This window comes from Spermophilus citellus (assembly GCF_964194105.1).
Source record: "Spermophilus citellus genome assembly, chromosome: 1".
NCBI lineage: Eukaryota > Metazoa > Chordata > Mammalia > Rodentia > Sciuridae > Spermophilus > Spermophilus citellus.
Genome location: NC_138182.1, coordinates 148,266,155 through 148,280,435, shown reverse-complemented (window position 1 = coordinate 148,280,435; position 14,281 = coordinate 148,266,155). Strand labels below are relative to the sequence as shown.

Below are 14,281 nucleotides of genomic sequence, written 5' to 3'. Positions count from 1 at the left end.
GTGGGATGAACAGCTTAGAGAGCTACAATCATCAGTGGATTTTCAGCAGAGGTGCACAGAACTGTTGCTTGGAATAATACCACCACTTACCTAAAGGCTGAGGAGACTGGGTTTCCCACAGACTTGACCTTGAAGTAGTTACAATTTTTATCTTCTTTAAGGAGGCAATTTGATTTGTATGATGTGGATATTTGAAATTACAAAAGGTATAATTTGTACATAGGCACATTGAGAAAACCACATGATAAAATTAAAACTAGTTGTTTTGAATATACAATGTATACCACAAATAAAATAACTTGGTAATAAACAATCATCTGAATAAATATGTTTCTTTGAAATGCAATCTGTCTAACTTTGCTTTTCAAAATTCCAAATATCTACCTGCTGTAGGCCTTCAAGGTTGAAATCATTAGGAACACAAATGTTATTTATTTCCTTGGGTGTGAAAAGTTTATTATACTGCCTAAATATCATTTTAGCCCTGGTTGTTTCTTTATGGTAAGGAGAATAATGAAATATATCATGTTCTTGCTTCATTAGAAAACAGTGAATTATGTAGAAAAGATCATGGAAGAGGGGTGTTATTAAAATATCTGGGTATTTTTGGAAAATTGGAATATGCCAGTCTAGGTTTTCACAATTCACAGTCCAGAACAGGGGTGTACCTTGAAGAATGAAAAGGAAGCTAGTGTTTACTGATTGACTGCTGTGGATCAGGCATTGAGCTAGATGCTTTTCTGAAATCATCCAGCCTTAGTCTCTCTATCCATTCAAAGACCTGTTTCTTTTTTCTTATTTTTCATCATTTTTTCCACTCCTTTAATCTTCCTCTTTTTTTCTCCTTTGGTTTTATTAAATATTTTTAAAGCAAATTCTAAGGATCATGTTTTTTACTCCCTACATAATTCATATTCTTTGCAATATAAATATTTTCTTATATAATCACAGTATCATTATCACATCCAAGAAAATTATAATTCTTTAATACCTTCCAACACCCAGTATATAATCTAGGCAAACATCATTCTGTGGTGGGTTTTCTTGATTCTGGATCTAATGTGGTTCACACCTCACATTGATCGTTTTGTCTCTAAATCTCTTAATCTAAGACCAATCTCCTTCCAGTTTTTTCTCTCTCAGTTGTCCTATAAAATTTTCACATTCTAGTTCTGTCTGCTTCTTTGTAGTGTATTTAAATGTTAAGTGTAATTTAATTTAATTTCATCCTTCACATTTCCTGTATATAGGTTAGCTTTAGAGACTTGATTGTTCTGAAGTTTAGTATTTTGGGCAAGAATTCTTCAAAGGTAGGCTGTGTGCTTCATACTGCATCCTATCTCTAGGCTACCATGTCTGATTATATCACTTCTGGTGATGCAAACAAAAATTGCCTTTGTCTGCCATTGTAAAGTTCCTAATGGACTTTTCAGGAGATTTTTACCCACTGCTAATCTTTAGCTAAAGCAATTTGACTCTTTGGGTTTGCAAAATGCTGGCTTTCTGATTCTATCATTACTTCTATATTTATTCCTTGGGTTTTAAAAAATATTTAAATTTTTTTCCTCATCAATTTGGGCCCTCTGACTTCTTTGAAATACTATTCATACAGGAAAAGCAGGATAAACATTTATTTTATTTTTTAATTGACAAAATTCTAGATAATGTTTTAGTGCTTCAGAGGGAGCTATTTTTCTTTTCCATTTTACAGACAGAGAAGTTCACACTCAGAGATGTCAAGTCAATTGTTCAAGATCCTAATAAATATTAAGGAGCAGCAATGGTGTTCAACCCTATGGTATTCAATCCTGGCCTAAATGCATATGTTATTTCTTCTACCCCTGACCCCAATCCCCACCAGTTGCTGACAGGTAGGGGTTGCTACTGCAAATATGTCCGAGTGCTTTGCCCTTTAGAAGCCAAGCTTCAGGAATACTCCTTAGCAGATATTCTGGGATATATAAACATAGACAGTACTCCAGAATTATAGCTCCAGATAAAGGTGCTGACCTGGATGGACAAAGCCAGAAAACATATTAGAGTATTTAGTGGGAGAGACTCTGAGGCATTATATTTTATGCTTTAGGCTACTGTAGCAGCCAAAGTGTGAGTCATTCTAAAGTTTTGGTTGGAGCAGATACACGTGACCAGAAACATTTGGATAGTGGTCAGATGTTCAGATGACTTAACATTTTAATTCTCCTTATGTTCTCCCATTTCTCTTACCTCCTCCTTCCCACTGCCATTCTAGATTTGAGGAACAATTTAGCTAAGTGCTTAAACATTATTTTGTAATTCCTTAACCTCAGTTGACTGTGTCCCTGGCTTCTGTCCCCATTCCTTCCCCTAGGAACTGTGACCCTCTAGTATCTTAAGTAGTATTAAAGAAGCACAAATGACTTAATCTAAAATAAATTTAGGAGATTTTTTTTGAGCTTCATGGTGTCTACAACATCATGGGCTTTCAATGCTGGAGTCTCTGCTGACTTAAAGAACATTTCACAAGATTTTTTGTGCCTTTAGTGGTACAAAACCTTTTTTTTTTTTTTTTTTCGTGTCATGCACATTTCATTTCTTCCATCAACAAGACAGTCTACACTAGAAACAAATGGACAAATAACAAATCCTAAAATTGTAGTTGGGAAGGTTCCTGTGCTTATTGTGGACAGAGTCCCTGTCTCAACTCTGATGGCCCATGAAGTACCTCCAAATAAAGAAGTCCCACTTTCCTGCTGTCCTAGGCCTGTACCCAAAGTCCCTAAGTACCTACATTTTACATTATCAGACAGAAAGATGTATGCTTTTGCTATACTTGCTGCCAGTGGACAGCCCTTGGAAATTAGCCCCTTGGAAAGATGTGATAGCTGTAAGCACAGGTCCTCTGAAGGACCTAGGAATCTAGAAACAACAGGAGAAAAATTCTTCACTGTGCATTAAGAAGATTAAGTCAGGTACAGAGGATCCAAATGTTTAAAAGAATGGTAAAGGAAGATTGAAAATGTTCTCTCTTTTGGAGTAGCCTCCAATTATGTTTATGTATTAGAATTCTTTACAGAGTATCTTCCCAGAGCTATCCAATAACACTTTCAGTGATGACATTCATGATCCATATGAAGACCATGAGCCTCAGTTATTGAGCACTTGAAATGTGGCAAGTACAACTAAAAACCCCTAATTTTAAATTTTAGTTAACTTCAATTAACAAAAATTAAAATTAAATAGCATATGTAGCCAGGGGTTACCAAATTAGACAATGAAGATCTAGCTCTTGTGCTTTTAACTTTTTATATCTCCTCATAACATATACAAATTGGGACTATTGTAAAAGTGTTCAAAATTGAAAGCCCTGATTTTGTTAATCTAAGTGATACATTTTCTTTGTGAAATTAGATTTGTAATGGGTTAGAAATTCAAGCTTCCTTGCTTAGAGGAAAACATTTATTATGGGACTAATGTAGAGGGAAAATTAATTATGCTCAAACTTTGATTTTTTTTAGTTTGTATGAATTCTATGTATTAGTGGTCATGGCTGCACGACAGTATGCAACTTAATGCCACTGAAGTGTACACTGAGAAGTGGTTAAAGTGATAATTTTTTTGTTAATTTCATTTTACTACCATAGCAAAAATTAAATACTTTCTCTTATTTTATTGGGCCTGATTTTGTTAATATTTCTCATGCTATAGGCCTTGCTAAGGACCTGGTCCTGCACGTTCCTGGCTGCAGTGTGTTTCTCTTTGGTGAAGCAGACCTGCCTAAGAAGCGCAGTCTTGTTCAGAGAAGGAAGCAGCTGGGCTGGTTCACAAGGAGGGATTTCAGTGCTCTTGAGCCTGACCTGGGAGCTGCACCTGCCCGAAGATGTGGTCTAACAGGTTCTAAGTGTGGTCTTAGCTCTGTTCTGTTTTGTTTTCTATTCATGATAATGGCATCCTGAGGACCCCTTGTTTGGTCAGGCCCTTATAGTGATAGGAGAGTTACTTTTAGTAGTGGCTTCTCCTTGTACCTGGTGAGGATCTTTTTTCAGTTGTGTTCCATACTAGGCACTCATAAGCTTACTAGTGAGCCTTACTGAAGCTCTTGTCAGATATTTGATGGGGCACCCAGGGAGGATATCAAAAGATATATAGCAAACCCTGCAACATGACCTCTGAGACTAAGAATGGATGCAGATCTGGTGTCAGGATCCTAGAGGCCCCATCTCTTCTGACTGTGGATCTGTGTCTCCAGTGTGATGAAGATACCTCGGGAGATACAGGGAGTGCGGACTTAGGCCAAGGTTCCTTCTAGCTGGTAGGAAGATATTTCAGTACTTGGGCGCCAAGTTGGTGCTTACAGCTGCAAGTCCGTTCTAGCGGCACCCTGGAGCAAAGCTTTTCTAGACAATGTGATTCTAGAACAAGAGAGCAGAAATACCAGAGAGAAAGGTATTTCTTTCCCCTGGATCTTATCAACTTTTGCCTCCCTTTGACATTCTGGCCTTCACCCCCCACCTCATTCTATAGGGATTACCTTAGAAAAAGCAAAGTCCTGACCCTGTTACCTGCACTCCACTATCCTAGGGTCTTTTGAGTCTTAATTCTTTCATCTAAAAAATCTTGTGTAAATGTCACAAAATAAGCCATGTTGGGTCAGATTTTGGTGGTTAGCTAATACCTTAGCAGTTACTAAAATACCAAATATCCCAGGAGCAGGAGGATGAACTTAAGATACACATTTCTTATGGCACAGCTCTGCCAAAGCCTTCAGAATCATTTACACATAGACATAACCCCAGAATTCTGCTCTTAAATAAATAATATATATGATTACCTAGAGCTGTGCAATGAAATACACAGGTTTTAAAGCCAAGTTCAAATCCTGGTCTGTGTGACCTTGGAGAATTTCTCAATCTCAGGAAAGTTTAATTCCCACATCTATAAAGTGGACATTGTATTAGTGTCTCCCTTATAATATTGTGAAGTTGAAATAATGTCTGTAAAGTGCCCAACACAGTAGTACTAAAGGGTTATTTTTCTTTCCCAATAAAGTGGAGATTTATAAAAATGTTGTTATAGATGTTTTTTGTTCAGTATTTTGTTAGAGAAAAAAGGAAGAAACTGATTGCTCTCTGCCAATTTGACATATTTTTCCATGATTTGTCTCACAAATGGAGATGTGTAAGTTTTATGACTAAATTTTCAGAAATCTATTTCCTGGTTTCTAATTTGAGCCTTCCTAAAGACTGAAGGGATTATACCACAAATGTAGTCAGCTCAGTGCCAGGTGGGCTGGGATTACAGTCAGTGGACAAGAGTTTGGAAGAGGTATTCTGGTGTTAGAGTACAGAACTGGTTTTAGCCTTAGGTTCAGCATACATATTAATTCTTATTTTTGTTTTGCTGTCAGAATAAGTTTTGGGAAGAATTTTAAACTGATCTGTATGTCACATCTGAGTTTAAGACCAAATGCTAATATCATCCCTATTCATATTTAATCTCCCAAGAACAGATGTGTTATATAATTGTTTAAATCAAGGTGAACATTGCTTCCAGTCTGATCTTTTGATTACCTGTAGTTGGAATAATCAGTATCTGTACTCCATCATTACCTATTTTATATTGTTTGATTTGAAATGGACAACCCAGGGGGATTTCTGATTTTTCTCTATTTTTATTCCACATGGATATCTGTGATTTACATGCAGAATTTCATCAAAATCTGTAAATCTCAAGTTAAAACTTTAAGATGCCAAAATTGGCACAAAAATGTTTAAAGATGATATTTTAAAGGTAATATTTAGTACTGGTGATGATGTAGTTAGAGACACTCATTCTGCCAATGCTAGTGTAAATTGGTATAAACTTTTTGGAAGTGAGTTTGTGAAACGTACCAAGAACTCTAAAAATTGCCTCTTAGGAATTCCAGTTTTAGTGATAAATCCTAAGGAGATAATAAAAGGTATCAGTACTTAAGCATCAGTGTATTTATTGAAGCATTATTTATGAGAGCAAATTCTGGAAACAATGTAAATGTTTGTTATTTGGGAATGATTAGCTATGTCATATTCTCCAGAATTAAGTTTTGGAGGAATTTTTAGACATGGAAAATATAATTTAATATACAGAGAATTTGTAGTTAATTGATGCAACAAATACATATTCAGTAAACTGCCAGGCATTATCATCAGTGAGCAAAATAGAATTCATATGCTCTCTAAGAACTTAGTAGTTGGGGGAGGAATAAGGATACAGACAGAAAATAAACAGCTTAATAAATAAATGAATTGTATAGTTTTTTTAAAAAATAATAAGTGCTAAAGCCAAAAGAAAGAAAGAAGGAAAAAAAGGAACAGAACAAGAGCGTTACAAATTCTTTGGTGAGAAAAATTATGATTTTAAATTGTGTGATCCAATTTAGGCCTCATTGTACAATCAGTATATGGAACACAGACTGGAAGGAGTGAGGCCAATAGCCCACATTGGAGATGTGAGGAGATTTAGGCAGAGGGAATAGCCCGTGTCAAGGCCAAAGCATAAAAAAATGGTATAAATAGTATGATCTCAGTATTGTAAAATACATATGTTTATGTATTTAATTTATATCACATATGCATTAGAAAAACATTTTTAAATTTCTAAACTTTCCAGCTTATTTTCATAACATATTTAAATCAATCTTCTGATTATTGCCATCATTTTCCTTGAAGGATAATTATTAAGGCTTATCAGTGGTTAATTTTATACAAGCTACATTTCAATGCATTTATCCAGATTAGATTTGAATATAATTAGTGATAAGAAGGGAAAAGTAACAGAAATCTTTTCCCAGATGTCTTTTTTCACCAAGATATGCTGACCAAAAGTAAAAATATTAGTTTGCAGAAGAAACATGAATATTATGAATTGACCATCATTCAGCCCTTATTTAAGAGGCTCAGGGAGGGTGCTAGTAGCAGAAAAATAAAATGCTCTAAGAAGGAGTAATTCATTTCTAATATTCCACCAAAACATATAGTCATTGGAATTTAAGACTCTCAGCCGAAATCTTAGGTTACCTTAATTGCACATATTCTTTCTTAGAAACATTTTATCTAGAAAGGAGTAAATTGTTTTCATCTTTTGAAGTAATAGCCATTGAAATAGAATTTATAACTCTTGTTTCAGTAGGGTAGAAGTGTTATTCATCCAAATTTTTCAATGAATTTCATTGCCAGTAATAGCATTTTTCCCCTTATTTTTTTAAAATTTAATGGCTTTATATCTATTTTTCTAACCTTTTTTTTGTTATATCAGTGTTTTCCAACATATTTTTCCATTCCACTCACCAAAACAGAAGAACCTTAACATATTGTTTTTGTCTTTTTTATTTTCCTGAAAAAATTTAATAGATATGACTGATGCTAACAACTGAACACAATTTGTCAACATGCCAGTGACAGTACCCAAGAGGAAGCAGAATCTATAAGGATACAGGATTCTGTTTTGAAGTTCCTGAAGAGAAAAAAAAGTGAGCTCAGAGATGGTTAACACCCTTAGTTAGTGCCAAACACACAAAATCTTTTCAGCCAAATTCCTTCTAGAAGTTTGTAGCTGGCCAGCTCATGGGGAACATAAATAAGGGCAAAGTAGTAATATTTGATACTTTTAGGTCTATAAATAAATACTTTATACATACATATTTAGAAAGCCTAAGCACTTATGGGATAATTTAAACATTGCTGTCTGATATATTGTATGAATGGCCTGGATTGGCATCACTGTTTAGAAATACAGGGAAAATTCTTTGAACTGTAGTTTCGTCTGATGCCTCAGGAATCATAGAGGGAGGTAACTGGTACATCTTGGAACCAGGAGTTTCTGTTAGTTATTTAAATGGCTTACTGAGAAGCTTCCCTTGCTTACTTCTTTCTGCTATAAATAATAAATGCATCATCAGGCACTTTCCTGGACATTGAATAATCCAATTTGCACCACACCAAACATTCTCCTGGTCTTTGAAAATAATTCTTAATTTTAAAATAAGTCTAATTTTAAGAAGACTATTTTTATTATTTTTTGAATTTTTTTTTTTTTTTACCAGAAATCTGTTTGGGATAATGGAAATGAAGGTCTCAATACGCAACTAAGTGTTTAATGTACAATGGACACATGATGACTTAGATTTTGTGTGAATTCCAAAAGGGCATTGTCATACAGTCGAAAAACTGGGGAGCAGGCAGGTCACCTGGGGGTCCCCCTCATCTGGTCTGGCTTCATTATATGACGTTAATGTGTACCCAGTTCTGTAAAAAACTTTTCTGAATTATTGTGACTCTAAAAGATTTAAGGTCTAAAAATTGAGGTTTATAGCTCCTCCTGGAGCAGGAATACATCGTAGTCATTTGCAGGACAGCTGAACAGGGACAGTGTCCTGTCAAGGTGGAACTTGAATTCAGATCCACCGGGAGCTCTTCCCATCCCTCTACTGCACTGTTCTCTCTTAGCTTTCCTTTCTGTTGGTTCAGCTACATGGATGTCTGTCCTGCATTCTTCCCGCTATGGGGGCATTGGACTTAGCAATTATGTTTGTTTTATGGCTTTAGTCATCAAATGTCCAGTTTCAGCTGTGGTTTTTCTTTAGTGCATGTTCTAAAAAAAATTTAAAGTCCCAATATGTAATGATAACTAATTCCTTTGGTGTAATAACTGTTTATATTTTTGAACATGAGGTCCAAGTCCAATGTCTTGTTCTGCTTGTTACTCTAAAGTGAATACCACATTTAGGCAAGAGTTTTACCTTATTTTAACCTTCCTCATGTTTTATACCCAGCAACCTGCCAGCAGGTTTTCAGGAAAAAAAAGCAATTAATGAGGGAGTTGAATTGGTCAAAGAGAATCTATTTACTCAAACTGTGATATAATCTACAAATTATAATCTATAATCTCTTTTCAGGTACAAAAATTGTCAAATATTTGTACCTATAACATTACCTCCTCTTGTGCATGAGTTAATACTAGCCACCAAAGAGGGGCTTGATACAATAAATAGGACTTCTGAAGATATTCATGAGCAACTTCTGACCTCCTAAACTGAAATTCATTTCTATGGAGTGAAATACATAGAATTTTTTCACCTTTGATTGATTGAGAACGATAAGTGTCTGGAACTATTTTTGAGAATAATTTTGATCTTAAGGGGAAAAAATACATGTATTTCTTCTGAGTGCTGCTTTTTCTTTTTCTTTTTTTTTTTTTTGAGTGGGCTCCTTGCTATTGTTTTGTCTGAATACAGTTTTTTATTTGTGTTATTCCAGACGTGGTCCTACCACAAGCATCTTTAAACCAGACATTAATAGCATAGTTCACAGTCATTACTGTCAGTGCTCAAACACAAATATTGCATTTGTGTTTGCAAAAGCTACACATCAGATGTTAATTAAGTGCATTTGAGTTTTTTTTTCCCCTGCTTAAACAATCTGGCACAAAGGGTTTATATCTATATCAGTTCACCATAAGGTCTCCACAATATCTGAATCACCAGCCATACAGTATATGATAAATACAGTGTTTCCACACCAGAAAATAACAGAATTGTCAGGAGAACATCAGGCCTGTTATATTTCTCTGTGAAATAATAGCAACTGAATCTCAGTTTCTTTTTCTTTTTGATTAAAAAAAAAGTATTTAACTAGGAGTAAACACCAATATTTAGAATGATAAATTTTTCATTAAAGAACACATGGAAAGTGAAACCATACCAGAGATTCTTTTCCTTGTTTTAGCTTGCTTCAGGGCGTTGTGACAGTTGCGTTGGAATAAAATTGGAATTTTAGCCTTGCAGTGAGGGGATTCATGCTGCCACCAGAGCAGCCGAGTGCCAATCTGCAGGAGGCAGGAGAGGAGCGAAACCGCAAACTGAGAAACAAACTTTCACATCAGGTTTCTAATTTTAGAGCAAAAAATGGAATTACTTTAATTATATGACATTTAACTAGAAATACGATTTGCTGGGATTAATTATCTCTCTCATTTAAAATACCTGCTTAGTAGGTTTAAATTAACATAAAAAATCAAATTTAGCATTTAAATAAGGTCAATGGGACTGCTGGATTTAAATGCAGAATTTGATTCGGTATAATTGGATCACCATATTGGTTTTGACTTGGAAAGATTAAGTGGAGGAAATTGGAAAAGCATGAATTTGGGCAGAAAGAGACATTTTCTTTTCTTTCTTCCTCTGCCTCCTCCCTCCTGAGAAAAAAAATGGGTCATGGCCTCACAACCCCTTGGAGAGAAAACTGCCACCCTGATTAGGTCAATATCTCAGATTCACTAACTGTCTCTGTTCACTGCCTGAGTGAGATATAGTAATAAAGCCAAATAAAATTCTTGTGTAGATGAGGTTTGATAGAATTTAAAATATACATATCAAGAGCATATGTGAAAAAATGACTATGTTATTTGTTTGCCTCTAAATTATTTCTGATGTTTCATTTTATTTCTCTAAGAAATAATGAAGTTTACACTGTTTAAAGAATTTTAAAAATAGAGTTTATTTTATTCAGGTAAATCAGGTTAGGGCACTGTATACATGCATGCTTTATGGAACCTTTGTGCTTACCTCTTAACATCTAAACTTGTTCTATCTTTAATGATTTATTTTGAGCAGTGAGTTCACCTTATTATCAGGGATGATCACTTTGGAAATTCTACTAAAAAGGGGACAGTTACTAGTCATATAGTGGTTAAAAAAAAGCCTTGGAATTTTCAGGGTGGATACAGGAAGAATACCATGTCTGTAGAGATGTAATGGCCCACAGAAGTATGGAATGAGGCTATTGGGTCTGTCTGAAGGAATATTTTTTGAAAGTGACCTGCTTCCCAAAGTTGACAAGCCACATGTGAATTTCTCAATGTTGGTTTGGCCTATCAAAGCTATGGAATAGCAAAGGACATTAAACTAGGGATATATTTTGAATATGTATGCTTCGTGTATATACTTCTTAAAAATATTTATTTTTTAGTTTTAGGTGGACACAATATCTTTATTTTATTTTTATGTGGTGCTGAGAATCGAACCCAGTGCCTCATGCATGCTAGGCGAGTGCACTACCACTTGAGCCACATCTCCAGCCCCTCATGTATATACTTTTCTGTATATACTTTTCCTGTGTGTATACTCTTCAGCAGCACCTGTTAGAACTGTGGTAAAAATGTCTTCCTGAGTCAGAAGAAGGTGTGTGTAACAGATCTTAGGAAATGGCACTATTTATAACATTACCTATTGAGAGGTAGAGGAAAGAAAAACAATGTTTGGATGTTTTCTATTAATGAGTAGCATCAACAAAAAATTCTAGTTGTACTCTGTGAAATGTTAAATATATTTAGAGTAAATGATTGATGTATGAGATTGTAAGAGAAAGATGTATTGACTGTTAGGAAATTTAATTTGTATGAAATTAGCATTATGGGGAAATACTGTAATCTGATTCATTCCTGCAGAATTCCCAGTAGAAAGAGGCCCAGCCTTGGGAGTCGAAATGTTTCATTATGTACATGTGTGGGAAAAAGATGAGTGTGCTGATTTTCTGAAAAATGTCTATTAGTATGAAGCAGCGAGGCTAGGCAACAAAGCCCCCAAACCACCAGGGTCTAGGGGAGAGTGAACACAGAAAGCACTTCTCTGATGGATATTGAAATAATAAGCAATAAGTTTGAAAGCAGCAAGAACAAGCAATATCAGTAAAATAATGTTGAAATAGTAGCTAAGGAATTGTCATATGCTGATGATGAGGTCAGCTTTTTATCCCCATCAATCCGTAGTCAACGTTGCTTTTAGAAATGTAAGGTTCCCCCAAATTGAGGAAACTGCAAACCTAAGCTTTTTATACCAATGCTAATTTAACCAAGTTGTCCATCTTATAATGTAAACTATAATTAGAGGAGAGCTATTTATGTAATGTGAGCTACACCATCCCTGAGGCAGGGAAAAGCAGTGCATTTGCCCCTGAGCTCTAGAGTAACAGGGCTTTGGCTGGCAGTGACAGCCCCAGTCTCTTAAGAAGCTGGGGATGGAAGAAAGAGTTGCCTGCAACAGTTTGTGCAAAAGGGCATGAGCATGTCTGTGGCACTCTAAACCCTTCCAAACTCACATCATCTGAGACACCAGAGTCCATTTGCCCTTCCCAATCCTGAGGCCATTAGTTGCTTCTCAGTTGTCTCTTTTCCTAATCAAGATTTGGTGTGGAGGTTCATTTTAATCCATGATGGCAGGCATTTGGGAAGAAAGTGGCACGTACAGAGGTATGGTTTACTCCTGTCTCTGAGATCCATAGGAGTGACACTGAGTTCCAATCTCTGGAGATGGCGGTGGAGATGAGTGAAAGCCAAGGCCTGATATAGCTGATGATACTGAATTCATAACTGTGCTTTCTGTTCTCTGTTGTTATTTTAGAAAGCCTGGACTCTTTTTACTTCTTCTGGAATTAAACATCCCTCTGCTACTTTAGAGTAGATAAAATTTTCTGCTTGTAGCTCAAATGCCTATTATTTCAAAAAAGACTTTTGGAAAATCCTAGAGTTTAAAATGAGGAATATTTGTATTCTTTCAAAATGAAACCAAGTAAAGTACACTCCTTTGATTAAAATTGACTGAAGAATTGAATCTTTGAGGTGAGATCTTTGTTCTGCTCTATTAAGATGCTTTTCTAATGATTTAGGTATTGGTGCCAGCCCATACGTGATGAACTGCAATGTTACTATAGATTCTCAAGACTTGTCTGTGGGAAGAGGGATTGCTCGTGCCATTCGAGGCTCCAGTGCACATGGATTGAAGGGTGTCCAAGCAATGGCTTTTCCCCATGAAGGGAAAATTGAGATAGCTTGCAACGTAGAGAGTTTTGAAAACCAAGAAACTACAGACACCTCAGAAGGCTCTCAATATGTGACTTATAGTGTTCTTGGGGACCGTTTTTCTTATGTGTCTCCACATTACATAGAAGCTCAAGTTAAAAAGTTGGCAAGTAATCAGGGAATTGGTACCATAGGAAGAGCACTAGTTGGATTTACACCCCTGGAGTGCAAGAACTGTGCTGAATACGCTATAAAGGAAAATATTGGGGAATTCTGGAAGATTCGGGAAGGTGTTTTCATGTGATCAATCTAAGGCTTCACTGAAATTTTAAAGAAAAGTATCAATCATTGCAAAATTTACTTTTGATCAATGAAGATCAGAGGAAGATACAAAGAACTTTGTTGCATCTGCGTATTGAAAAATTGGAAGCATTATTTCATCAACAACAATAACAAATGCTTGTAGATCATCCATAATCACCTGTGATGTTTCTAGTCATCATCAAAACTTTGTGAGTACAACTGTCAAGTACGATGCCATTTTGAATAACCTGAGTAAGGTGGCCATAGTTGCTGAGCCACCTTTATGAAACAACAACAACAACAACAAAAATAGACTCAATTTGGTTTCCCTGAACAATTTGTTTTACAATTGCTGGCACTGAACCCAGGGCTTTGTGCATGCTAGGCAAGTGCCCTACCCTCCCAGCCTGATTTACCTGAATTCTGTATTCCCAAGTTCTGTACTCAACTCTTTTTTTTTTTTGAGTAATCAATTTTTTAAAATGTGCATTTATGAAAATCAAGTACTAAGTGATTAAAAAGTGGAGCGATTATAAAATAAAATCTTTCTTTCAAAGCATGATTGTCCTTTCTGGCCTTGCTACATTTAGAACGACCCATTGTTCATCCCAGAGATAACTCCATAAGCCAGATTTATCCAGGTTTTTATTGTTTATGTAGGGAGAGAGCATCGTGGTGTTGGGCATAACTTCAAGGAAGTGTTTATTGTTTTTGTAATTTAAATGGAAAGTCTAAAGGTTTAGAAATTGAGTACTTTTAAACAGAAAGAAAGATACTAGTGGAAGAAATTTTATTTGAAACAAACTAAAACATGTTATTTTGTGAAGTAAAAGAAGCTACTTGTTGATTCCAACAGTTTTACATAAATCCTTAGTATTTGAAACATTTTAGTATAAATGCTCTATTCTTAAATCTCAGAGAAATTAATTTTTCTACTAATTCTCTTTAGCAAAACTAATAATGAACTTCTCTAAAAAGAGCACAACATACAAGTCTATTTTAAGGGATTAAAAAGAGGTCAAACTCAAATCTTTTATAGGATCTGATGATCTAATATTTTTTTAACTTACATTTGAGTCTGATTTCATTTGCCCTGTTCCTGGATAGTGATTTTGTGAGTATCTTCTTTCTATACAATTACAACACAGATAAAAAATGATGGACTAGG

General features: G+C 35.4%; 1 protein-coding gene across 1 annotated transcript; it reads left to right on the top strand.

The window, feature by feature from the left end:
- Nucleotides 1-2,559: 2,559 nt before the first annotated feature.
- LOC308651558 (uncharacterized protein) lies at nucleotides 2,560-13,397 on the top strand (the record flags this gene model as incomplete). The annotated part of the gene is made up of 3 exons (XM_081298825.1): nucleotides 2,560-2,928; nucleotides 3,624-3,873; nucleotides 12,678-13,397. 3 exons carry the CDS (start codon nucleotides 2,560-2,562, stop codon nucleotides 13,112-13,114), a joined length of 1,056 nt encoding a protein of 351 aa, XP_081154951.1. The 3' UTR covers nucleotides 13,115-13,397.
- Between the last annotated feature and the right edge of the window lie 884 nt (nucleotides 13,398-14,281).